The sequence below is a fragment of the Erpetoichthys calabaricus genome, chromosome 1 (genome assembly GCF_900747795.2).
Source record: "Erpetoichthys calabaricus chromosome 1, fErpCal1.3, whole genome shotgun sequence".
Taxonomy (NCBI): domain Eukaryota; kingdom Metazoa; phylum Chordata; class Cladistia; order Polypteriformes; family Polypteridae; genus Erpetoichthys; species Erpetoichthys calabaricus.
In genome coordinates, this window is record NC_041394.2 from 327,529,443 (window position 1) to 327,556,826 (window position 27,384).

Consider the following 27,384-nt stretch of genomic DNA (forward strand, 5'->3'; position numbering starts at 1 on the left):
AGGATTTCTTCAGACAGTGGGATGAGTCTCTTGAATAGAATATTCAGAGCTGGGTGAACACACACACACACACACAACACATCAGGTGCCAATTTAGCATCACACCCACCCTATGCAAGGAAACTGGAGCACCTGAGGAAACCCACAAGGACTTGGGGAGAACATGCAAACTCCACACAGAATAAAAACCCCGATCTCTTCATTGTGAGCACTACCACTGTGCCGCCCCTAAAACAGTATATCACTGCTTCTAAAAAGTTGATTCAGTTCATCTGGACATAGTTCTTTTCCAGGGAGATATGTTACATCACTCATCCAAGTGACTTCCTCAGTCTCAGTTGACTGCAGGTTTCTCCAACTTTATAAACAGTACCTTTGCATAATGACCGAAACTAGCACCATTGACTAACAATGGGCCGTGTGATCAATGATATACAAATTGTCCATTGAGCAATGGTCATGAGTACCATTAATAATAATAATTCATTACATTTATATAGCGCTTTTCTCAGTACTCAAAGCGCTATCCACACAGGGAGGAACCGAGAAGCGAACCCACAATCGTCCACAGTCTCCTTACTGCAATCATTCACAGAGAGTTGGGGAATGGCTGCAATCACAGCATTGTAAGATGGTGAAAGATGTACCCTTAGGCCCCCTCCTCGGTTCAGAGATGGTCGCTCCTTTTTCACATAAATGGCCTCCTTGACTCCTCGCTCAAACAAGCATTTCCTCCCTGTCGAGGATGTGCACATCTTCATTACTGAAAGAGTGACCATTGTCCTGTAGGTGTAAATAGACTGCGGAGTCCTGGGCTGACAAGGTAGCTCTTCTGTGTTGTGCCATCCGCTTCGCCAGTGGTTGTTTGGTTTCCCCGATCTATAATTCACGGCAATCCTCTTGGCACTTAACTGCATAAACTATATTACTCTGTCTGTGCCGGGACACTCGGTCCTTGGGGTGGACCAATTTTTGTCGTAGCGTGTTTTGGGGTTTGAAAGCCACCGAGTTCCGATACTCCTGACACATAAGGGATCACCAAAGGTTTTCGCTTAGGCAGCGGTTGTCCTTCCTCTCTCCTGGATTGCTTAGAGCATTCTTTAGGTGTCTTCCCTGCTTTGACAAAAGTGTATCACTGCATTAGAATAACAGCATGTTATTTTATCCACTAGATGGCAGCAGAACTGTCCTGAAGTTATTTGGCCTGAATGCCGTCAAAGCGGGTTTGGCCCGGACGCCAGGGATCTGCGCCATTTGAATCCCGTAAACGCCAGAAGTGACTCTACTCCCTTGAGCAAATGCAAAAGCAAGGCCCATAGCTTGCAACTATTTCGTCCTGGGTTTGACGTTAAACTGCATACAGTCCTGCAAAGCAGGTCCTCCAAATTACAGGGAAAACTTGGGGATTGATGGCAGGACTGGCACTCCAGTACCGTTAAAAAAAAAAAAAAAAAAATCACAAAAATCTGCTGAGTTGTATCACCCGTGGCACTCGGGTCCCAATCCAGGTGGCTCATCGCGGGGTGTAATCAGCGCATGCTCCCAGCTGTAAATGCTGACGTAATAACATCACGCCGAGTCTGACGCGGGAATAACTCCAAGGAGGTTAAGTAAATAGAAGTTAAGGTGAGACATCACAGAAGTGTTAAAAAGTATGATTTGCATTGGGAAGATGGGGACCAGTTGCTATCCCAAAATTAAGTATGTTAACAAGAGCACAAAGGTGAAAGTGTGAAAGCAAGAAGCTTTTTGCAGAAGCAGCTGCATATTTTTGGCAGATTTTCCTAAGGTGGTTGCTATTATTACAGTTTATGACTTTTATGCTCATACCTTCCAACTTTAGAATATCAATCGATCGGTAGTCTTGCATCCACACTTCACAAAGGTATGGCGTCAAATACGATCTTTGACTGATATTGGACGCCTATACTTTTTTGAAAAGGCCCTTATTATGAAATAATTGTATTATGAATAAAATGTCATTTTTAATCGCCTTGCAGAAGAAAGATGTTTGATCTATATACGTACTATTTTATTATTGTGTATTAAACATGTGTGAGGAGAGGAATTGTTTTATATGTAATCCATTAGAAAGCAAACCAGCACTTAGACTTATGCTCAACTGGAAGACTCTTAAGTCAGTGGGTCACCGATGTTAAGCTTTTATATTCGGGAGAAAGACTCTCTTTATCTCTTTACTACCCTCAAAGGTTTTACTCTGGCTGTTGGCCTTCCTCTCTTTCTCATGTGTGAGGGTTGAATTGAATTTAGTTTTGTTAAGCAATAACGGCCAGGAAATGGATAATTAATCAGGCTTAGACATGGTCTGAGACAGAAAAAAATTAAAGGTCAAAGCACCAAGCAAAAGTTACAAGAACAACAGTCAAAATAGTAATAATAAATAGAACCATTCTGATCAATTATTCCAATGTCATTTTAAAAGGTTTATTGGAGAAGCTTCATTTTAGGTAAAAACCAGAGATTAAGAGCCTTATGTGGCATCATTTTAGGTGACATAGTATGTTTACATGAACTGTTTATTATGGGACCAACACACACAGAATGGCAGCATCCAGAAAAGAGAAGAGAATGGCACCAAACATTAGGATGATTTTATGGTTAAGTAAAAAAAATAAATAATTATATATCTTAATACATAATTCGCCAGCCTCCTCACTCACGTTCGTCCAAAGCTGAATGCGCAGTCGCCTTCTGCGCAGCTGGCCGAAAAACCTTACGAGACCGACATCATGGCAAGTCCGCGAAAATTCAAAGAGAAAGGCGACTTCGATTAAAGCTCTAGAGCAGGGGTAGGCAACGTCGGTCCTGGAGTGCCACAGTATGTGCAGGTTTTTGTTCCAACCCAGTTCCTTAACGAGAACTCAATTATTGCTGATGAAGCACATATTGCTTAAGTGACATTTTAATGCTTCATTTTAGTGGTCTCGCTTGTTAAGGTTCTCCAACCTTAATTGCTTATTTCAATCTTAAACTGCTGCATTCAGTGTTTTAATTGCTCCTTATTAGCAATAAGATGTAAAAGACAAAGCAGCCAGCAGTTCTCCAGCTAGCTTTTTTCCAATTACATCTGTGTGTGTTCATCATGCACGGTTTGATTTAATAAAACACTTAATAGAAAAATGTGACAGACTGAAAATGATCTGTTTTAGGCTTCAAATCATTTGGATGATATCCTTGGAAAGGAAAAAAATCTACGATATAAAAGCCTTACATTGCACAGACTAACAAGCCATAAAATTAAATAAGGTCTGAGATTGGCAATGATTGGTTTCTAATTAAGCAATTGGGTTGAATGAAAACCTGTAGCCACTGCGGCTCACCAGGACCGACATTGCCTACCCCTGTTTTACATCTTATTGCTAATAAGGAGCAATTAAAACACTGAATGCAGCAGTTTAAGATTGAAATAAGCAATTAAGGTTGGAGAACCTTAACAAGCGAGACCACTAAAATGAAGCATTAAAATGTCACTTAAGCAATATGTGCTTCATCAGCAATAATTGAGTTCTCGTTAAGGAACTGGGTTGGAACAAAAACCTGCACATACTGTGGCACTCCAGGACCGACGTTGCCTACCCCTGCTCTAGAGGCCTGAAAGGCGATTTCAACTTCAGCTCCAGGCCTAATTACGCAGTTTGATTCAATTACGCATTCATTCAATACACCTGTATCAGGTTTGTGGTGCTTATACTTATTACTACTCCACTTGCGCCCGTTTCATCTTACGTTGTCGAAATGGGCTCTTTGTCTAGTATATATTATATATATATATATATATATATATATATATATATATATATATATATATATATATATATAGGGGAGCCATAAAATCCCCAGTCCATAGATAACAAGCCTTCATTTAAGATCTTGTTTAGAAGTAAAAATCCACATTTCAAAAAACTAAAACTCAGAAGAAGAAACATAGAACCCAGCAAAACCCAGTTTTGTTCTTTTGGTGAGTTATATCTTAACTTCTTTTTTTTTCCCTTTTTACTAAATAATTTTTCAAACTGCATTTCAATTAATTATTTAAAACCTTGCTTTGAATATCATGAAAACTGCCTTTTTCACCTCACCAGCATCTGCGGCCATGCACAGTTGTTGTCATTTGTTTTTTTTAATAAATTTGCACTAATTCTTAAAATCCAATTTTTGCTTTATTATTCTGAAGTACTGAGTGTTGCTTAAAGAAGGAAAAAATACATTTAAATGATTTAAGCACAAGGATGCAACATAAATGTAAAAAACTGAAGTGTTCTGATACTGTAACTTTCTGAAGGCACTGTACCTCCTCTTTGAAGATGGACTTCAGTTATAAAAATGATTTTTCATCACCTTGCGGTCAATTAAAAAAAAAAAAAGTCTAAATCAAAAGTGAAATTGATTTAATATAATCATTATGCAATGAAACAACCACAAAGGTGCAAAAATAATAATAAAAGAAAAACAAACACACATATACACACAGTCTGAAAATCTGCTTAAGTGTTTTTGAAATTTGGTTTCAGCCAAGAATATTCATTTTAGTTCATCACAAGGGTAACAATCACGATCTCCCATCTTTTCATTACAGAAACAACTGTTTCCTGTAAAGGTTTGGGGGAAAAAACAAACAAACAGGGTGAAATGCTGCTGTCATTTTCATATAAAATTACTGGAAAAAGAGCGGACCAGTCACACCAGTGGCCTAGTATTAAACTTCCATAAGAAAGAATACTTCTCACTATGGAAAGAAAAAATGTGAAGGTTCTCATTGAATTTACTGAATAGTAAATAAAAGGACATTAAATTAACCTAAACTGCACATCCTTGGAATCGGGGAGGAAAACTGTGTCTTATACAATTGTATACAGTTACGTCTGTAAGTATTTGGACAGTGATACAATTTTCATAATTTTGGCTCTGAATGTCAGCACATTGGACTTGAAATAAAGCTAACATTATGCAATTAAAGTGTAGACTTTCAGCTTTAATTTAAGGGGTTTACCAAAACTATTGTACTAGAGCTTTAGGAATGACAGTCATTTTTATACATGCTCCCCCGAAACCCCATTTCCTGGAGCTCCAAAGTATTTGGACAATTGACTGCCAAGCTGTTCCATATCCAGGTGTCAGCAGGTCCCTCATTATTTCATTTACTGTTAATCAGGTAGAAGGTCTGGAGTTGATTCCAAGTGTGGAATTTACATTTGGAAGCTGTCACTGTGAACTCTCAAGATGAGGTCCAAAGAGCTGTCCATGGAAATAAAAACAGGTCATCATTAGGCTGAGCAAACAAAGCAGACCCTTTAGAGAGACAGCAGAAACACCAGGAGTGGTCAAATCAACCATTTTGTACATTCTTAAAGTGAAGGAACATACTGGTGAGCTCAGCAACAGCAGAACGTCTGGAAAACCACAGAAGACAACTGTGCTGGATGACCACAGAATTCTGTCCTTGGTGAAGAAGAACCCTTTCACAACATTTAGCCAAACCAAGACCACTCTCTGTGAGGAAGACCTATCAAAGTCTACAATCAAGAGAAGACTTCTTGAAAGTAAAGACAGAGGGTTAACCTCAAGGTGCAAACCACTGGTGAGGCTCAAGCATAGGAAGAAAAGATTAAACTTTGCCAGAAATATTTTTTAAAAACCAGTCCAGTTTTGGAACAACTGTCTTTGGACAAATGAAATTTAGATTAATATGTACCAGAATGCTGGAAACAGAAGAACATGGAGAAAAGATGAACTGAATGACTTCCAGCCTGTCGGTCTGACGTCACGTGATGAAGACCATGGAGAGGCTGCTGCTTCACCACCTGCTGCCACAGATCTGCCACGCCCTCGACTCTGCAGTTCGCATATCAGGAGAAGGTGGGAGCGGAGGATGCCATCATCTATATGCTACACCGATCCCTCTCCCACTTAGACAGAGGCAGTGGTGCTGTAAGAATTATGTTTCTACACTTCTCTAGCGCCTTCAACACCATCCAACCTCTGCTCCTTAGGGACAAGCTGAGGGAGACGGGAGTAGATTCATACCTGGTGACATGGATCATGGACTATCTTACAGACAGACCTCAGTATGTGCATCTCAGGAACTGTAGGTCTGACATTGTGGTCAGCAACATGGGAGCGCCGCAGGGGACTGTACTTTCTCCGTTCCTGTTCAGCCTATATACATCGGACTTCCAATACAACTCGGAGTCCTGCCACGTGCAAAAGTTCGCTGACGACACTGCTATTGTGGGCTGCATCAGGAATGGGCAGGAGGAGGAGTATAGGGACCTAATCAAGGACTTTGTTAAATGGTGCGACTCAAACCACCTACACCCGAACACCAGCAAAACCAAAGAGCTGGTGGTGGATTTTAGGAGGACCATGCCCCTCACGGACCCTGTGATCATCGGAGGTGACTGTGTGCAGAGGGTACAGACCTATAAATACCTGGGAGTGCAGCTGGATGATAAACTGGACTGCCAATACTGATGCTCTGTGCAAGAAAGGACAGAGCCGGCTATACTTCCTTAGAAGACTGGTGTCTTTCAACATCTGCAATAAGATGCTGCAGATGTTCTACCAGACGGTTGTGGCGAGCGCCCTCTTCTATGCGGTGGTGTGCTGGGGAGGCAGCATAAAGAAGAAGGATGCCTCACGCCTGGACAAACTGGTGAGGAAGGCAGGCTCTATTGTAGGCACGGAGCTGGGCAGTTTGACATCTGTGGCAGAGCGACGGGCGCTGAGCAGGCTCCTGTCAATCATGGAGAATCCACTGCATCCACTGAACAGTATCATCTCCAGACAGAGGAGCAGCTTCAGTGACAGACTGCTGTCAATGTCCTGCTCCACTGACAGACTGAGAAGATCGTTCCTCCCCCAAACCATGCGACTCTTCAGTTCCACCCGGGGGGGGGGGGGGGGGGTAAACATTAACATTACTCAAAGTTATTGTCTGTTTTTACCTGCATTGTTATCACTCTTTAATATTGTTCTTTATCAGTATGCTGCTACTGGAGTATGTGAATTTCCCCTTGGGATTAATAAAGTATCTATCTGGTGGAGGCCGTGTTATGCCTGATCATTCATGGCTGCCAATAGAAGTCACTCACTGGTGTTTATAGATGATATGACTGCTGACAAAAGGATGAGCTCTGAAGTGTACAGGGCTGTATGATCTGCTCAGATTCAGACAAATGCTGCAAAACTGATAGGACAACACTTCACAGTACAGATGGACAATGAGACAAAACATACTGTGACAGCAAGCCAAGAGCTTTTAAAAGGCAAAGAATTGGAATATTCAACTGACCTCAACCCAACTGGACATGCAGTTCACTTGCTGAAGACAAAACTGAAGGCAGAAAGTCCAACGAACGAGCAGCACCTGAAGACAGCAGCAGTAAAGGCCTGGCACAGCATCACAAGGGTGGAAACCCAGCACTTGGAGAAGGCCAGGGGTTCAGACTTCAGATAGTCATTGACTGCAAGGGATTATCAGCCAAATATTGATAATGACTGTTATATTTATGATTATGTTAACTTGTCCAAATACTTTTGAGGTCCTGTAAATAGGGGGGTTAAGCAGATAATATTTTTGTTAAACACTTTAAATTAAAACTACAATCATGTAATTATTTCTTCATTTCCAATCCATTGTGGTGGAGTAGAGCGAAAATTATGAAAATTGTGTCACTGTACAAATACTTGTGGACCTAACTGTAGACTATTTTTTGTTACTTATTCATTGACATTCTTATCAAATTTTAATTCATTGTTTCTTCCCTTGTAAGTTTCTCTTTGACATTTTGTAAAGCACTTTGAGCTGCCTTGTTTGTATGAAAATCTGCCATAGAATGTTGTTGATTCCACTAAGACATGCCAACTCCACATGGAGACAGAACAGAAGTGGGAATGGAATGCAGGATGTTGGAACTGTTGCACTACCATGTCACACTAAAGAAGATGGCTGTCGGTGTAACGCATCAATTGTTTTACTCCATGAAGGGACATTAATCACAGGTACCCTCTACCTAATATTGAACACTTCGGAGAAAGACGTGCTTAAAATCATCTTTTAGTGCAGAAGTAACAAATATGTTGCATTGCGCAGTCTGACAGTTTTCTCTTTGTATGAAACAACAGACACACACCTGCATTGAACCCCCCACCCCCACCCCCACAAACCTATCCAAGTTTAAATATGCTGTCCATGGTAGGTGAGCCCAGTGGTTTTCAACCCCAAAACTGAAGTCACTACTGCTGGTGTTCGTTTCAGTCAGTTTACAAATTTGAAGGCAACTAGTGCAGTTAACTGGACAAATCATTTCTCTAAAATATTTTGTGGAGAAATAAAGGATTAAAAAAAAATGCAAATCCAAGGTAAGATTCAATTCGGAGGCAAGCAGCAAAATCAAACATCTAAAGGAATGGAAACAAGACTAACTAGAACATTGGCATAATGAGCCAACATCTAGAGATCCTACTTCAGGTAAAGTTACAGCAAATAAAAGGGAAAGAGAAAGAATTTCCATATACACCTCTTTCTTCATCATCATCATCTCAAACTGTCAACTATACTTCATCCAGAGTCTTTTTAAATTGCAGTACAGTCAATACCCGTCTCAGTTTCCCCTACAATGTTATCTTTTTGGCTGACAATGTTCCACTACCTGATGCCATCTTCACCAGCCCCAGTGCAGAGGATGGGATTTTTTTTTTTTCAGCCCAGAAAACCATGACATTATTATGGGGTTTTGCTTCCGTTTTCTTTCATCCAGTTGATTTTGTACCAATACGCATGCTTATGGCAAACCCCAAGACATGAAGATACACAGGAAGGGCTGAATTGTGAAGTGTAGTGTTGGCAAGGCTTGACTAGTCCTAATCCTTCTCTCCACTGTGAGTTCTTCCATGAGCTTCAAGGCTGCGGCGCTTGGAGAACTGTTTGCCACATTCAGGACAGCAATGTGGCTTCTCTCCTGTGTGAACTCTCGAGTGAGTCTGAAGATGGCTCAGCTGGTAGAACTGTTTGCCACATTCAGGACAGCCGTACGGCTTCTCTCCAGTATGAATTCTGGTGTGTCTCCGAAGGCTGGTGTGATCAGAGAATCGTTTGGAACATTCGAGACAGCAGTACGGCTTCTCTCCCGTGTGAATTCTGGTGTGGGTCTGAAGATGCCGGAAAGTGGAGAATTGTTTACCACATTCAGGACAGCAGTATGGTTTCTCCCCAGTGTGAATTCTTGAGTGCGCCTGAAGATTGCTGCTGCTGGAGAAGCGTTTGCCACATTCTGAACAGCAATAGGGCCTCTCACCCGTGTGGATTCTGTTGTGTCTCTGAAGATGGCTACTGTTAGAGAATCGCTTGCCACATTCTGAACAGCAATAGGGTTTCTCTCCAGAGTGAACTCTTGTGTGTAGCCGAAGACTGCTACTGCGGCAGAACTGTTTTCCACACTCCAAGCAGTAGTATGGCTTCTCTTTCACATGATTCCAGTGATGATCTTTATAACTAGATTTATTCTTAAATCTTTTCCCACATTCTTGGCAGACGTACAATGTCACCGAATTGGTCTTTTGAACCTGCTGATTGCTGGGACCATTTTCCTCAACGGTTCGAGAGTTATACTGCAGAGAGTCAGGCAACAAAGTCTCCGTGCCACATGTGGAACTCCTCATGGTTTCATCATGTACTGCAAGTTGAGGTGTGTCCTGACAAGAAGTCTGAACAAATGAAGATGGAGGGAAGCTGCCATCATCTTGGAACTCTGAAGAGAAAAAAAAAAATGGAAATTGGAAATAAATAGCATAGTGATGTTAAGAAAAACACATGACAAGAGATAACCATATAGAGTAAAGCAGTTTATTCATGTGTAAAGCAATTCATTATACAACAAAACACTACAACCCTAGTGCTCATTTTGAGGTTGGGGATGAAAGATTCTTCACCTCTTTACTCGAATGTTTGAGAAGAGTGCCAAATTGTATTAGAAAAGTACTACTTAAGAAGCACTGGTGAGACAATAAAGATTAAAAAGATAGAGAAACAAAATGGTTTAAATTGTAATTTATAATGCAAGACTGTTCAAATGACGTGAATCATTTGACATAATCAGAAGCAAGTGAAACAGCAACATTGTGTGTTAATAGTTTTCTCCAGCACCTCTTTGAAACCGTAGACATTCACTCAACCTGGGTATCTTACCTTTTGTATCAAAAGTAATCACGACGACATATACTGTACACACATATGTTATATTATATATATATTATATGAGATATGAGGTTCCTTACCTGGATAGGAGGCTCCAAAAAGGCATCCCGGCCAGGGGAGACGAAGGAACCAGACCCAGGAGAGATGGCTTGAAGGGATGGACGGACAGCCCATCAGTTGTGAAAGACACAGAAGGGGATGAGTTATTCCCCCAGGACATGAGAGGGCAGCAGCCCTCCATATTGGCACCCATTTGGGAACCAGCAGGGAATGCTGGGAGATGTAGTTTGGCAACACAGCCCTGCTGGGAACCATGGGTGCTGACGGTAGATGCAATCCCCAATTAGATAGATAGATAGACTGGAAGTACTCCCGAGTCCCTAATAAAAGGGACCTCACTCCCTTACCCAGGCAAGTCAGAGTCGGGAGGACGTGGAACAACACTTGACTGGAGGAGGGAAGTGCACTGGTGAGAGGAATTGTGAGGAGAATTGAACTGTGGAGAGACAGAACCTGTGTTTGTGCTACTGTGAAGGTATTGTAGTTAATAAAAAAAAAAAATTTAAAATACATCCTTTACTTGAAGATGGGACTGTGCTGGTGTGCTTGTGTTGGGGTTTGGAGCTCTCCGACTCCCCTGGTTCCATAAGGGACCAGGAAACGCCAATTCCACACCAGGCCAGGGGGCGACAGGGTGCACCAAACCTCTCTCTTTTCTCTCCGCAGACCAAACAGGAGAAATCCTTCTTGTCCCAGCCCCGAGTACATCACTTCCTGTGAACCACCTATAAAAAACCTTCTGTTTTGGACTCTAACCTGTACAGATTGTATGTTACTTTTGCAGCCAGGGAAACTATATGGGTGGCTGCCCCAAACCTTTGTTGTGTGTCCTGCTGTTTCTTTCACCATTTATTTTTTAATTATATATACAGTGGTACCTCGGTATACATCCTTAATCCGTTCCAGATCCAATGACCTATACCAAACAGAACGTATACCAAATGAATTTTTCCCATAAGAAATAAAGGGAAAATGATTAACCCGTTCCCATGAAAAAAATCCTATTGTTATTGGCATATTATACATTGATGGGGTTGTATAAAATAATTTAAACACTGCTTCGTAGATGCCATCATTCTCGGCATATGGTATGCAGCAGCCATGTCCCGGATACGCATGCCACCTTCATACTTTTCTACAATCAATTCAAATTTACGTGAAAAAACACAAAATCATGTGAAAATTCACATAGAGTTATAGTGCGGGTTGTTCACTGAATGCTAGCAACTGGCGTACTGACGCTCATAGGCAGTGTAAGGTAGCACACGGTGTGACGATGCAGGTCCGCTCCATGCTCCCATACGTCCTTACAGGGAGCCCTGAACCCGTCAGCGTCGGTAATGTCACCGAGATGAGCTGACAAATGAGGACAATTCTCAAATGAAGCCAGGGGATAGTGCAAGAATGCCAAGTGCTTTTATTTAAAACAAAAATCAATGTCCAAACAAAAAGTGCAGTGCATCTGATTTCAATAAATAATTATTTAATAAATATCCATAAAAACAAGCATTCTGTGGGGACAAAAACAATAAATAAATCCGATAAAATCTGTGGTTAAAAATGCAGTCTCACTCTTCCTGATCACAGCTCACCTGTGCAGGTGCGACTCGCTCCAACTACCTCATTAACTTCCCCGCGGTTGTGCAATCGCGCCCATGGAGAACGACACGGCTATACGGGTTAAAACCTGGCCCTTTTATTGAAGCCATGGACCCGCTATACTACATGCGCTGTTCTAGCACGCGAGTCATATTCCAAACAAAGGTCATATACCAAGCAAAATTTTTTGCGTCCAAACAAGACGTATACCAAGTTGGACTTATGCCAAAGCAGACGTATACCGAGGTACCACTGTGTATGTGTATAATATATATATATAATGGGGCGGCACGGTGGCGCAGTGGGTAGTGCTGCTGCCTCGCAGTTGGGAGATCTGGGGACCTGGGTTCGCTTCCCGGGTCCTCCCTGCGTGGAGTTTGCATGTTCTCCCCGTGTCTGCGTGGGTTTCCTCTGGGCACTCCGGTTTCCTCCCACAGTCCAAAGACATGCAGGTTAGGTGGATTGGCGATTCTAAATTGGCCCTAGTGTGTGCTTGGTGTGTGGGTGTGTTTGTGTGTGTCCTGCGGTGGGTTGGCACCCTGCCCAGGATTGGTTCCTGCCTTGTGCCCTGTGTTGGCTGGGATTGGCTCCAGCAGACCCCCCGTGACCCCGTGTTCGGATTCAGCGGGTTGGAAAATGGATATAAAATATATATACACACACACACACTATACATATATATATATTTATCTGCTAAACTGACACCATTTTCACCTGCAAGTGCATCAGTATTAAATATATGACTGAAATAAAAAAAGCTTAAAGGGTCCTAATCTGTCCCAGTCAATTTTTCTGGAAAAGTTAACTATAAGATAGAAGTAAATTCTAACACAGCAAAATAGCAGGCACAAGGAGTACAATATCTGATTAAACAGTGTGGTCTATAATCGAAAGCCACTGGCATCTAAGAAACTGTTTGGAACAAAAGCCTGCAGCCAGGAGTGTCCATCACTGGGATAAACACACAGTTAAGCAACAACAGCAGGCAAACCAAGTAAGAGGCAAGATGGTGTCCTGGTTAAAAGTTCCGAGAAAGATTCTAAAAATGTTACATTGTTCTTAAAGGTGCTGGACAGATTAACTTAATAAAGAAGGGCAGTGCTGCTGCTCTTTCAAGACAAAACCAATTAGAATAAAAACTGTTAATTCCATTCAGTTATACTGCAAGGTCCAAAATAAAAATACCTGGGTTTGTATGATTTTTAGAACATTAGAACACTCTAGATGAGAACAAACCATTCAGCACCAACAAAGCTCGCCAGTACTATCCACTAATTTCTTCCAAAAAAACATCAAGTCGAGTTTTGAAAGTCCCCAATGTCTTACTGTCTACCACACTACTTGGTAGCTTATTCCAAGTGTCTATCGTTCTTTGTGTAAAGAAAAACTTCCCAATGTTTGTGTGAAATTTCCCTTTAACAAGTTTCCAGCTGTGTCCCTGTGTTCTTGATGAACTCATTTTAAAATAACAGTCTCGATCCACTGGACTAATTCCCTTCATAATTTTAAACACTTCAATCATTATAGCCTTAGTGCCTTATGGTTGACAGCATTGATGAGTTAATTGGAAGGAAAGAAACTAGAAGGAGGGATCTCTGGCTAATATAAATACTCTAAAATGTCCCAGTATGCAAACAGGGCCTTTGCATTTACCTTCTGACCATACAGGTTTCTATAGCGGAGGCAAATAAAAACCAAGACATGTTTTAAACCAGTTGACTATATGTAATCTGGCAGTTACTCTTCACACCAACAAAGTGAACCAAATGTATTGGTTAAATATTACAAAGTAGAATAGTAGACAGTAACATCCTGGGGGGCCTTCAAATGCAGACTCAACAATATTTAAAAAAAAAAAAATCAAAGTAAAAGGAATTTGACAAACTATTTTGGAATGAATAGCCTGACCAGTTTCAAAACTTATTTCAGATAATTTCCCTTAGCCTTACAATTTTACACTTACTTTCTTCAGATGATGATTGATCTTCCATTCTTTTCCATGATTTTAGCTCCTCCGTCCTCTTTGTGTTAGATGTTAAGGATTCAGACTTCACAGAACACTCTTCAAAAGAACAGGGTCTGCTCCGAGAGGAAAGTAATCCCGTTATGGCACCATTGTAATAAGCATACTGAAAAATGGACTGTGGATGAAGATAGTCCTCCTTAATGCCGTCTACTGTTTCATGTTTCGGAATTTCAATGCCGGCAGACACTTCCTCAGAGTCTTCTTTAATACCACCTGGCACCCAGTCACAATTTTCCTCCTTGATACAGAGACTCTCCTGATTATGGAAAACAGATTCCCATTCACAGTCCTCCTCTTTAATGTTCACTGACTTTTTCTTCATGGCGTATCTGTCAGGCTGGTGCATTTCTTCCATTACTTGAAATGACAGCTTCTTCCTCTGTGAAAAGAAAGATTTCATCAGAGTTTCATTCAAAAAGGGAAAATCCCTGCTATGGTCAGTGGTGTAGCCACAAGAATATAGTACAGACGCACTGATAAGCTGTATTCTGATTATTAGTTTAATATAATTACAGTGCGAAAACCAGAACCGGTGTGGTGTACAAGTGATAGGCGGGGATGAGCAAGAACACATTCGGATTGATAACGAAACAAAATTATACATTGTGAATTAGTTGTTTATCTTCCTAGAAATTATTATCGATGTAATGTTTCTGTTTATTTTTGTTATTGCCTCATAAATTTCAACTGTTGTGTCTGATGTCATCACAGAAGGACCCTCTGAAAATGATTTTTGAAGCATTTGTGGATGAAAAAAATCAGAGAATTTGACTTATTTTCATTCATGAGTGATATTTTTCCGAACCCTGCTGCTTACAAGTGAAGTGTTCTGAGCCTTTTGGCCAATAATGCCGCCCCCAAAAATGTGCTGCCCGGGGCGGACCACCCTCTCTACCCACCCCTAGCTATGGTGCTCCCTCATTTAATCAAGTTAAAAGTTTGCAAAAAATACACAACAGCATTTACAGAGCGATTCATCTTGCTTCACTCTCTTACACAATCCCTTAATCCCTCTCTGTCAGTTTGACAGTGACATCCATGTTCATTAAATTGACATTCCCCTTCATCCTTTGAAGTATTACAACAGAAATGTTTGCCAACCTTTCTAGATATTCTTCAAATTAAAATTACAAGGCATAAAAACAGAACAATCTTATGAGAGCAAAAGAGTCTGCAGGGAGGCCATCTTCCCCAGCTACAGTATATATCAATAGCATTCACCCTCTTAGTACGGTATATGACAATGTTTATGAGTAAAACGGTACAACAGAAGACCCCCTAAACCCCCCAATATTCATTTGATGTGCAATTTAAAAAACATTAAGTAAAGAACTGTCAAGATTAATATCACGTCTCGGGTACTGGCAGGCAGATATAGAGATGTCACAGTAGCCAAATTTTTTGTAGTCAATACCAATACCAAGAAATTTCACTATACTTGATACCATAGCAAAAACACAAATCCATTCTATTTCACATAACCTCCTCCAGTTTATATTAAAAAAAAAAAAAAAGGAATGAAGTTTTCAAGTAACAAAGCAGTTACTTATTAGTACAGGTATCTCCATTATTTAAATGTGCTTTTATTGTGTGATACAGTTAGTATTTCTATATTTCATAATGTAACAGACGTTTGAAAATGGTGGTATCGCCTTCACGTAATTATGCAAGTATTATTTAAGTAGACTAGTATTGACATTCATAATTATCGAAATGCAATAAGCTTTAAATATCGCTGCTTTCCACGCAGAACCCTAGGAATGCCATTAAAACAATAAACATACGGATCTAAAGAAGAACACCAGCTAACCGATCATGTTATGGACTGTCACAATCACCACCTTGATCATGCTGCATGTTCACAGTATATTGTTTACTAATGTGAACACATCAGTTTCTTAAAAACGTGACTTTAATTTTTACGTTCAAGATGATGTAGACTTTCAAATGACAGAACTTAGATCTGAATAAGATATTTTAACCGCACCTCGTGTTATAAGCTCTCTCTCGAGGGTCGTATGCATGCAAGATTAAAAAAATAGCTAAATAACCTTGAGAAAATAAAAAAATTAACATTATGTGAAAGAGCTAAGCATGCTGAAACAGAATGAAGTGCCACAAATCAATTACCTATTTATCTGTTGGGGGGGGGGGTTAATACTTCCTCAATCCCCATACCTGTAAAGATTGATATTGCTGTGCACACTTCAAAAGGTCGCGAGCAAGGAAGCTACCGGGATACAGCAGCAACAAAAAATTGCAAACGCCTTTCTGAACATACGACTGACAGCTTTATACGTATTTACGTGCGACTTTTATTTTACGTTTGTTATATACTATATAACAATAATAAGCGGTCGTCTTCCTGCTTCTCTGGACAGCCCAGGTATGAGACTGCCGTTCTCCTCAAGACACTTGGCTTTTACTTAACGTAGAATTATGTGTACGCTCAGTGCGTGTGGCAAAATGACTATTTTATATTTTGCCATAATGGGGACATACTGGTTAAGTCAGCGAGCCTTTTAGGGATGTTTCAAATCTCACAGCTCGCCTTCTGTTAACCGCCGTGAACGTGCGGATTGCGCTTTGAGTACTGAGAAAAACGCTATATAAATGTAATGAATTATTATTATTATAAAGACTCCAAGCCTATCCAGTATAAGATAATGCTGGTTAAAATGTAAATTCTCAGCCATCAGTGGGTCGTATCAAGAAAGAGAAACTGCCGCGAGCTCAAAAGATTGTGCGCTCCAAGACGCAGTCTGTTCAAGAACGACTTGCATGCGAAGCGGCGAAGATGACGCATTTTGTTAAAGAGAATATATGGTACAGTATAAAAAAACCCACACACAGAGCGGACGAAAAAGGAGACCATTAAAGTATAACATAATAAGGCCATAATGAAACTGTGACTGGAGAAATTTGGAAGATTCTACATCCAAAAAGTGAAATGCCCAAACACTTACCCCTGCGTCACTCGAGTTTCTTTAAAGCTGCTTGTACTCCAGACCAGTCGTCAATGAGCCAAATGGTGATATCCAGTCAGACATTATCCAACACTCGATATGCACAGCCCGCTGTTTCTTGTTGGTGTTTTGTTGTTGTTGTTGTTTGTTTTTGCTTTTTTTTTTTAGCTAGTGCACCTTAAGCAGCACGCAGCATCTCACTGACTTGGTTAAGAGCACTTTAAAGCGCGTCGCTCTTCATGACGTCAACGGCGAACGCTTAGAAATGGGCGGTGTCGAAATGACGTAGGAGCCCATCGATGTCGTGATTGGCTGCAATTGAAAATGATTGAAAGTTGTCGGCCTATTCTGTCCACCGCGCTCCGAACTACAGCAAATTCTTCTAGTAATTCGCGGATACTGTGATGTTTGTGTGTACGCTACCATCATCCTTTTTTCCCAACATTTGAAAAATAGCTTAAGACAGGGTGTGGTTTTTGCCTCTTGGTGTTGAAACGCTTGCGTTAACTTTACTCATTCAATGTATTCTTTTTTTAGGATGGATAAGTTGGCGAATAGGTAACACTCGTATAAGAATTGCAGCTTTTCACATTTTAGAACATGAATTTATCTTTGTTTCCTTACACACAGTGAGGTTTACTTTATTCATTCAAAAAGAGGTTAAAACGTTAGGTTACAACATAGATAATAATTATTTAATTTTGAAAAAGGTTACAATTTAATTAAATGCTAAAATGAAGGAAGGTGAAAAACACAACATTTAGGCTTATAACTCTAACTTATTTTATTGTCTTCTACTTGTCAGAGTGGAAATAACGTTTTTTTACAGCCCTGTTTACTCTGTTTAATTTGGTCGAATTCTACAGCCTTTACATTGACAATACTTATTGCTTCGGAGTTGGTATCGAGCCATTCATCAGCCGAGCACTGCACTAATGCTGTTATTTAAAGCAAACTTTTAAAACAAATACTTGTTCAAAACGTATCGCAGGTTGACTTTGGGGGCAGCAGGGTGGCGCAGTGGGTAGCGCTGCTGCTTCGCAGTAAGGAGGCCTGGGTTCGTGTGGAGTTTGCATGTTCACCCTGTGACTACGTGGGTTTCCTTCCACAGTCCAAAGACATGCAGGTTAGGTGCATTGGCAATTCTAAATTGTTCCTAGTGTGTGCTTGGTGTATGTGTGTGCATGCCCTGCGGTGGGCTGGCACCCAGCCTGGGGTTTGTTTCCTGCCTTGCGCCCTGTGTTGGCTGGGATTGGCTCCAGCAGACCCCCGTGACCCTGTCTTCAGATTGGAAAATGGATGGATGGATGGACTTTGGCGTTGCTGTTTTTGAGTTTCTGTTTTTATCCCCCAAAATTTTTGGTTTAGAATTGAAATTAATGCTGTTTGGAATAGCAAGATCAATGCAAACTCCTCGCTTGAAATGTATTATTTTTAGCATTAATTTTTCATAAAAAATAATAATAATAATCCACCAAGCAAGAGACTTGAAACCACTTTTGAAATGTAAACATTTTTGGTTTAATAATGGTTTGAGCAACTACAGAAAACATATTTCAGTACTGGTGAAAGGTGTATTTTTGCTGGAGGTCACCATTTAGCCAAGCGATGTCCTTACTTACTGAGAACAACATTTCTTTTAACATACAGTACATGATATGACCACTGTGCATGTTGTGTGGCACAATTGTTCATCTTGCATTTGGCAAAACTTGAGGCCCATCTAGTTGTCCAACCCGATGATGAAGTGACTTCAAAGTTCTTAATATGGGGTGGTACATGAACTGACAGAACTGAATTCGGAATAGGGTAGGGTGGGTTTGGATATCATGGAGTTGCATTTGCACTTATGCTCAGCCAAGTGAAATGTGAGATTCACTAATAAAAGGTGTGTGATACCCTTAGATGTATCATGTGTATCTACCCAGTGCTGAGGAATGTGATTAAGCCATTCATGATGGGGACCAGTGCTTGCAACTGTTCCCCATGAATAAGGAATCCCCAGTAACTGCAGGTTATAAGGTGATGAAGCTCCTGCCCTTTGCACACACTGCCTAATACTAATACATCTGGATGGTTTATCAAGGTCCTCAGATTGTTTCCACTCCTCATGGTCTCAGCAGAGAGCCAAGAAGATGATTGAATTTAACTATAGAATGGTGCTACATAAGTTAAAAAGTATTATTATTATTATTATTACAGAGGAAGTAAAAGTCATTACTAGGTTTCCATAGGTGAACAGGCAAAAAGATCATTGCCAAACAAGAGTGTAAGGCCAACATGTCCGCCAAACCATGTCTCTCCACACTGGTCCTCCCTCTGAGTCAGTGTTCCACCATAACCTAACTCCATTTTTTCCATTGGATCAATGCTTCAGTATGTGCAGTTTCTGTATCCAAATGATTTTAGGAAACTAATCCCTGCAAATAATGAGAACTGACTGTAAAGCTTTGCAATGCTGACCTTAAGTCAATATTAAAAATAGTATTATGAAAGAAGAAAATAGTTCCATGCTGGATGGATGCTTGTATGGACTCAAAGCAATAAAATAGAAATAGAATTTTCAGCAAGTTAAATGTATATATTGTCATACACATGTACCTTGGGGACAGCTTATAGGCTCTGGTGGTGCTAATTCTTCTCTTCCTCCCTCTACAGCCTGGATAATTGACAATCGCCCACCTCTGATGTCATATCCAAGGTTGACCCCCTGGAGCCGCCTCTTCCTGCCTGGCCTGTGAATAACTGGAAGTGTTGCCATCTTAGCCAGTTTAACTGAGACTCATGTCATTAGGGACATTCTTTTTCGCTGAAAAGCTTTATAAAATTTGCTTTGATAATATACAGGGTCGTGGTGTTACCCCAACTGTTTGTCTTTTGTCTTGTCAACTTTTACAATATATATTTTGTAGCCTGCAGCCGGGGCTCTTGCCCAGCCGGGACACCTACATGCTGGAAGGACTGGGGGGGAGAAAGCGTGGACGGAACATTACCTCCATCGGGACACTAGATGGCAACCCCCCTGGGTTGTAGCAGTGCCTTGGACTCCTGCAGGGCTTCATGGGAGTTGGAGTTCGAAACAGTCTTGCTGGGATCTGCAGGTGCTGCCAGGGTGTGCTGCAGCAAGACTGTATCGAACTCCAACTCCCATGAAGCCCTGCAGGAGTCCAAGGAGGTAACGTTCCGGAAATGCATAATCAAACACCTGGAGCACTTCTGGGTGAACTATATAAGGGACCGGCAGACACCATTCCAAGAGCCAGACTTGGGAGGAGAGGCACTAAGCTTGTCAGAGAGGAGTAGAGGAGAAAAGAAAAGAAGAAAAGTGTGTGTGTTTCAGTGCTTACTGGGACTGTGTTGTGCCTGTGGGAAAAGGAAAAGGCGTTTCCCACATGGTGTAGAATAAATAAAAAACATTTGTTTTATAAGTGTGCCTCCTGTGTCTGTCTGTCTGTGTCGGGTCAGGCGTTGATATAGTGCCTTTTTGTTACAATTTATATACTGTATATTTCATTGTATTGCCTAGATTCATATTAAATGAAGGTTGTAAAAAAGTTCGATTCATCCTGAAGCTGTTTGTTTTGAGATGTTGGACCATTTTCTGTGATGGCAGAGACAAAAGAAATCTAAGAAGAAGGAGGAGGATACAGATTTGATGAAGCTGGTCCAAAATCAAACCTCCTGTCCCAAGATGTATAGACCCATTAGTCATCTAAGTTCACACAGATAATCTTGATAGGCATGTTTGGCATTTCAAGTGCCTATTTAATTAAGTTGAGTTATGTACAGGACTGTAGAGGATGACTAGGCCAAGATTAGCTTTTATTTAGAGAAGAACACTTTGACAGTGGCAGCTCAAAACCATTGTGAATGTCTGTACCTCTGGTGCAGTGTTGAGGAGACTAGCATAGTGAAACAGCTGCTTATTTAAATGGGATCAATGGCACAAAGGTAAGTGTGCCTGTTTTGATCATGTTGTGCACTTATGAACCTTTGTTCACTGAATATACCTTACACCTCTTTTATTGTGCTTCTTGTTGCGTTTCTTCATCAGACATTCCAGCCCTGGTGTAGACACTGGACAATGTGATCTCTGGACATATAAAACATATGTTGCACAGTTTATTATCTTACGCCAGCCACTTGCCATTGTTTATTGGACTACTGTGGACACTGGGCGACATTACACCTGGGCAAGAGCATGGATGCTGGACAGTCAGACATCTTATCATTTTATATACAGTATATAAAAAGAATTGTGTTGGCAAAGACACTGCAAAAATATTCAGTAATTTCAGCATTACAGATCTGATGTCACTTCATTATTTTCAATCAGCTACCAGAACCAAACCCATCAATCTTTCTGACATGGCTTGCAAGGAAGAGATTTTCTCTGAGTCAGGACCTCATCTAAACCTTGCATCCACCGTTTGAACTCTAACTCTACTATTTACATACACTTCCCTAATTGTAAAGGATTTGAAAGACCTCCTTTCAGGTCTACTCACGGTTACTTTCCATGACTTCATCAAACTCCTCCCTCATATGTGTCCTCTTGGCCTGTTGCATTTCTTGGGGAAAAGTGGAGAACCTTCCACAATCACTGATTGGAAGGTTACTTTCATGACAGGTGTCATCCACATTTTGGCCTCAGCTGTTGCAGTGTCCTCCATTACTGTAGTTCTCAAGAGGGTCCACACAGACTCAATATATCTTAAATTCCCTCAGCATGTACAGTATGAGAAGCTGTTGTTGAGTTTAGAACTGAATTTGTCCTAAGCATAGGAATCTGCTAGGACATTTCCAGAGCATACTCAGCACCTGTTTAACTCTTCTGGGACTTTTCACCTTTTGTTGCTCTAACTGTCTGATCCAGCTTAATTTCAAATGGTCAGCTCAGAGCATTTATTTATCTGATTCTCTACAACTTACAGTTCCAAGCTGAATCATATGACAATGAAGTTGTTCACTTACCCTTGTCCTAAAGTGCTCTCTCTCAACCTGGAGTGCGAACTATGGTCTGCATTCTTTACAATCCATGGCATGCAATAATTCACCAAACTGCTCCTCCTAACTTCACATCTCTGTGGGCATCATCATTATCATCATCATTATTATGATGTAAGTGAGGGCTGATGCCTAAGTTACGGCTAAGCCCACATGCACTTACAGTTAATCATTTCCTCTGTTTGATCATAACCTACATGGAAGTGATGCTGTAATCTTCTGGTATGAACTTCATGTGTGTGTCTCCTCACTTTAGCGTTATGACTATCCCTAGAACTACCTGTAAGGAGTTTAAGTTTGGGGATGTCCTAGAAGGTGGCATGGCTCTACCTAGTTTTCAGTTTTATTACTGGGCAGCAAACATACAAGCCATAAAAACCTGGACACAAATAAATGAACATACACAGGCTTGGTCCGCAATAGAAGTAAAATCCTGTAGTACTTCTTTATATTCCCTGATCTGCTCTCCAATAAATGCAAGTTATCACAAATATACTAATAACCCAATTGTGCTTCACTCACTCAGAACATGGAACCAAATTAGAAAGCAATTTAAGATGGAAAATCTTTTATCTGTGGCACCCCTGCAAGAGAACCACCTCTTTCAACCCTCACAAACATATCCAGTTTTTAATATCTGGAAAAGATTTGGGATTAAATTGCTCAGAGATCTTTATATAGACAATATCTTTGCATCCTTTGAACAATTACATTCCAAATTTAACCTTCCAGCTACACATTTCTTTCACTATCTTCAAATTAGAAACTTTGTCAAACAGAACCTGCCTGATTTTCCTCATCTCGTACCCTCCACCATGCTGGAAAAAATACTGCTCAACTTCAAGGACTTAGACACCATTTCTGCAATATATAAAATTTTATTAGAGTCCCTTCCTTTTAAAGATCCAAGATGACATTGGGAAGAAGATCTCTTAATCAATATATCAGAAAAGGAGTGGAAGGTAGCAATGCAGAGAATTCACTCGAGCTCCATATGCGCAAAGCATAGAATTATTCAACTCAAAATTATATATCGAGCTCATCTGTCTCGCTTAAAACTGTCCAAAATGTTTCCAGGGCAAGATCCAACCTGCGAACGCTGCAACCAAGCTCCTGCCTCACTGGGTCACATGTTCTGGGCTTGCACCAAATTAACATCATTTTGGACCAAAATTTTTAAGTGCCTTTCAGACAGCCTTGGTGTCACAATCCCTCCTAACCCATTAACAGCTGTGTTCGGTGTTCTTCCAGACGGACTTGAATTGGAGAAGGACAAGCAAACTGTGATTGTATTCACTACACTTTTGGCACGCAGACTGATTTTGTTAAATTGGAAGAATCCTAACTCTCCTTTAATAAGTCAGTGGGAAACCGATGTTTTATATTATTTGAAATTGGAAAAAATCAAATTCTTAGTTAGAGGATCTGTACTGAATTTTTTCAAAACCTGGCAGGATTTAATCAATAATATTTTAGAATAAGAGAAATAATTATTTCCGCATTTCTTTTCCTTCTCCATTTATCTTTTTTTGCCCTATTAAACTCAATAATTTAGGCATGTTTACAAGCCTTAAGTATTACTCATTTGGCCATGTTCTCCTTCTCAGGGGTGGGGTTTGATTTGCTTTCAATCCTATTTTTTGTAAAAATTGATCTATATGTATGGAATGATTACAATAAAATTAATTAAAAAAAAAGTTTGGGGATATCCTTTTGCAGTTCAGGGGCCTCATGTATAAATGGTGCAAACGCACAAAAATGTTGTGTTTGCCCGTTTCCATGCTCACATCCCAAAGTCCAAAAACTAATCTTGACGAAAAGCCACACATGTTCTCACAGCAGCCTCCCCCTTTTGCACAGTTTTCTGTTCAGTTTTGCAAACTGGCGGCACCCAATATTAAAGCAGTGCTACTGTTTCTGTGTGGTCTCCCTTTATTCACATTCACATCAGTGACACAGGATTTATCAAATACACCAAAATTAATTGCATATCATTTACAAATTTAATTCACTTGATTGTAATCATTCTGTAACAATGTAATGGTGCATGGAATGAGCAAACTATTCCAAACACCACACCTGCTTTAGCGTTGTTACTCTCAGTCCACCACTCAGAGTATTTTAAATCACTGTATCTGAGTGTGGAATCACAGCTGTATAGTAGCTGATTGGAAAGCTCTATAGTGGGTTGTGTCGAGAGCGTAGAGGATTATCAGGATACAGCTTCTAGCTCCGGAGAACATTTATAGCACAAACTGCCTCAGGAAAGCCACCAGCATCTGCACGGATTAAACTCAGCCATGTGCAGTCTATTTGAACTTCTCTCATCTGGCAAACGCTTCAGATCCTTACCTCGGGGCTCAGAAACAGTTCCATCCTGAGAGCTTTAATAATAATAATTAATAATAATAATTCTTTGCATTTATATAGCACTTTTCTCACTACTCAAAGCGCTCAGCAATTGCAGGTTGAGGGCCTTACTCAAGGGCCCAACAGAGCAGAGTCCCTATTGGCATTTACGGGATTCAAACCAGCAACCTTCCGCTTGCTAGTACAGATCCCTAGCCTCAGAGCCACCACTCCACGCTTTAAAGGCACTCAATCAGTCCATCAAGTGCTCCTGGTAGAACTGTCTGTACATATAAGTATAATTACTGTAAAACTGCATAAGTATAATCACTGTAAACTTGCACTACAGTTATAATATTGCACAACCTGAACCATTTTATGAACCATCTCCACTGTATGTACATGTATATTGTACTTATGCTTTCATACTACATATTTTTCATTGTTTTATCATATTGTTATTGTTATTTTATCATTTTATAGGAAAATAAGCTGATGGAGGAGTAGTATATTGAATCTCATTGTACAATGACAATAAAGGAATTCAATTAAATTTAATAGAAGACAGTGCATATGTACAGATGGTTATGACTGGCTTCTAAGTTGATTTAGATTTCCAAGAGTTATTGTATTTTCTTGGAGCTCTGTGCTGTTAGAATACTAGGATGTATACTTGATATCATTTTTTATGATGAAATCCATTAAAGTATACATATTACATTTTACAGATAAATTGTTAACTTCATTTAAATAATGTTTGCTGCTAATAATTAAACAGGTGAGGGCGCGGTGGTGCAGCAGCAGCAATGAGCTAGCGTCCCATCCAGGGATTGGTCCTGCCTCATGTTTGATGCTTGCTGGGACTGATGTAACCCTGGATGGATGGAATAATTAAACATGTATAACGGAGATTTTTCAATGTTTTATAAATATTTTGTTCTAAGTTTACAGCTGGTTTCATATTTGTTACAGAGCTCATTGGGTGGCGATTGGTTGTATGGAGAAAGAAAACCGAAGGACAGAAATAGGGTTGGTATTTTTATTAGAGACAGTACTGCTGAATTTAATTAATCCATCCAGGGTCACACCAGTCGACAGCAATCATCTTGTGTAAGGCAGGAACAATCCCTGGATGGGGCGCAAGCTCATCACAACCGCTGCGCCACCGTGTCCCTACATGTGCAATACATGCTTTAATGCATTTCATCATGAAAATGATATCAAGTACGCATCTTACTCTTCATAAAATATTCAGAGAGGTATAATATCATGAATGTAATGTATTCTGTGTGGCGATCACTGCCTGCATGCTCCTGTCTATAAAAGAGAAAGCCCATTTAAGAAGCGCGTAATGATTTACACGCATAGGATATGAAGCATTTAATGTGCTACTTTAGTTACGATGGGATTTGAGAAACTCTAGTAAATAAATCATCAATTTTAAGATTAAGAGTTTACAATGTCCTACTTTAATGACAAAATAAACTATGAGACTAAAATGGAAGTTTCAAGATTAAAGTCTACATTTCGACCTTTTTTTCTTCACTATGTGCCTAATTGTTTTTTCTTTTCTCTGTACCCTAATAAGCTTCCGTATGACACTCAGATGATGGGCTGTGACTCACCTTTTTACATCGACTTTGACATCTGACCACTTCTTTTTTATTTCAAGCACTGTGCAACTTTCCGAACTTGAACTTTTGAGATTCTCCGCCACTCTGTTATCACTCCATCACTTTCCTTTTGTTGCTTATAACACTGCTTAAGCCAACAAATAGTTTTCTTTGCCTCCACTTTGCATTTGCTGAAGTTTTTTATTTTGGAACGCTTTTGCCATTGTCTTTTCACAAAATTCTGAACTTAAAGGGAATATTTATGTTAATTTGCACAATCAAAGGGGTGTAATATTTGGAGGAGTCAGAGTGGGGTGACAGTGTTGTGGAGAAATCTCAGAAAAAACAAGCAGAGTCTTCAGAAAGGCAGTTTAAAATTTAAGACTTTATTGCACAGCATTGAAAACAATTGCAGAGCACATAAACCCTGTCTCAGTTCATGAAGTGAGCCCCGAGTGTCCAGAGAGCCCTGAATATATTACAATTCTTATCATAAAATGCCCCCCTTCCAGACTTATTTCCCAGCATCTACTGTATAGAGTTTCCCATGATGTTGTCCCTACTCAGCACCTTTACCTTTAACAATCACCTCATGTTCCAGACCTTCTCATAATAATATTCTTGCCCCAGAAGACATCCACATAATAGTCTTCTTCCCGATAAACCTTCTCATAACAATATTTTTGCTGGCAGGACATATTTGCCACCCAGAGGTCGGCATCACCTGATTACCCTTCCCTTCATTCTCACAGCCTAATCCTGAGCTGTTAAGATCGATAGCCTTTCAGTTGTTAATCAGTTCTTAACAATTAAGTTGGAGTCAGAAGGACCCATATATGAATAGTGGACTGCCTAATTATAATTCAATAAATGATTACTTGTTGCACTAGCATTCTGTAAGGCTAAGGCTAACATAATAGGTGACTGTGCCAGTGAACAGCAGTGCACAGCTTCACTGATAAGAGCCAAGCTGCAGACAGCCTTGACATGGCGCTTCATGCTTGAGAGAAAGAAGGAAAAAGACAAGCCTTTAACAACTGCTTCTTTAAGTTCACTCATATGTGCTACTATATCTTATTATCATCACTAATCTGTATAAAGAAACATTGCCATACAAACTTAAATGCTACTGTAAAACATATACGTGCGTGCTAATATAAAAGTCCATGAATGCAGACAGCAGCATTGTTAAGTCATGGCACACAACTGCCCAGAGGTCTGACAGAGGACAGGCTACTGCTTACATCACAGCACATGTTCAGGAAAAAGTCCCCCAACTTTCAATAATCAACTCTTAAGCCCCTATAGTGTTCATACTAACTAATATCATAATATATTGTGTTTTAATTTTATTGCCTAAGGCAGGGGTGGGCAGATTCAGTCCTGGAGGGCAGCAGTGGCTGTAGGTTTTTGCTCCAACCCAATTGCTTAATAAGAAGCATTTATTGCTCAAGTAACACTTCAGCTTCACTTTAGTTGTCTCGCTCATTAAGATTTTGAACCTTTATTGCTTATGTTAGTCTTAAACAGCTGTATTGTTGGTTTTTA

The 27,384-nt window shown here is 40.3% G+C and overlaps 1 protein-coding gene across 1 annotated transcript in view; it reads right to left on the reverse strand.

Annotated features, from left to right (window-relative positions):
- LOC114663513 (zinc finger protein 665-like) overlaps positions 1-17,071 on the reverse strand; it is a 51,126-nt gene extending 34,055 nt beyond the window's left edge. Inside the window, exons 1-3 of the mRNA XM_028817329.2 lie at positions 16,868-17,071; positions 13,839-14,280; positions 8,885-9,770 (exon numbers count right to left, since the gene is read on the reverse strand). Of these exons, the coding sequence (XP_028673162.2) occupies positions 8,885-9,770; positions 13,839-14,256 (1,304 nt within the window). The 5' untranslated portion in view covers positions 14,257-14,280; positions 16,868-17,071. The remainder of the gene's footprint in view (positions 1-8,884; positions 9,771-13,838; positions 14,281-16,867) is intronic.
- Between the last annotated feature and the right edge of the window lie 10,313 nt (positions 17,072-27,384).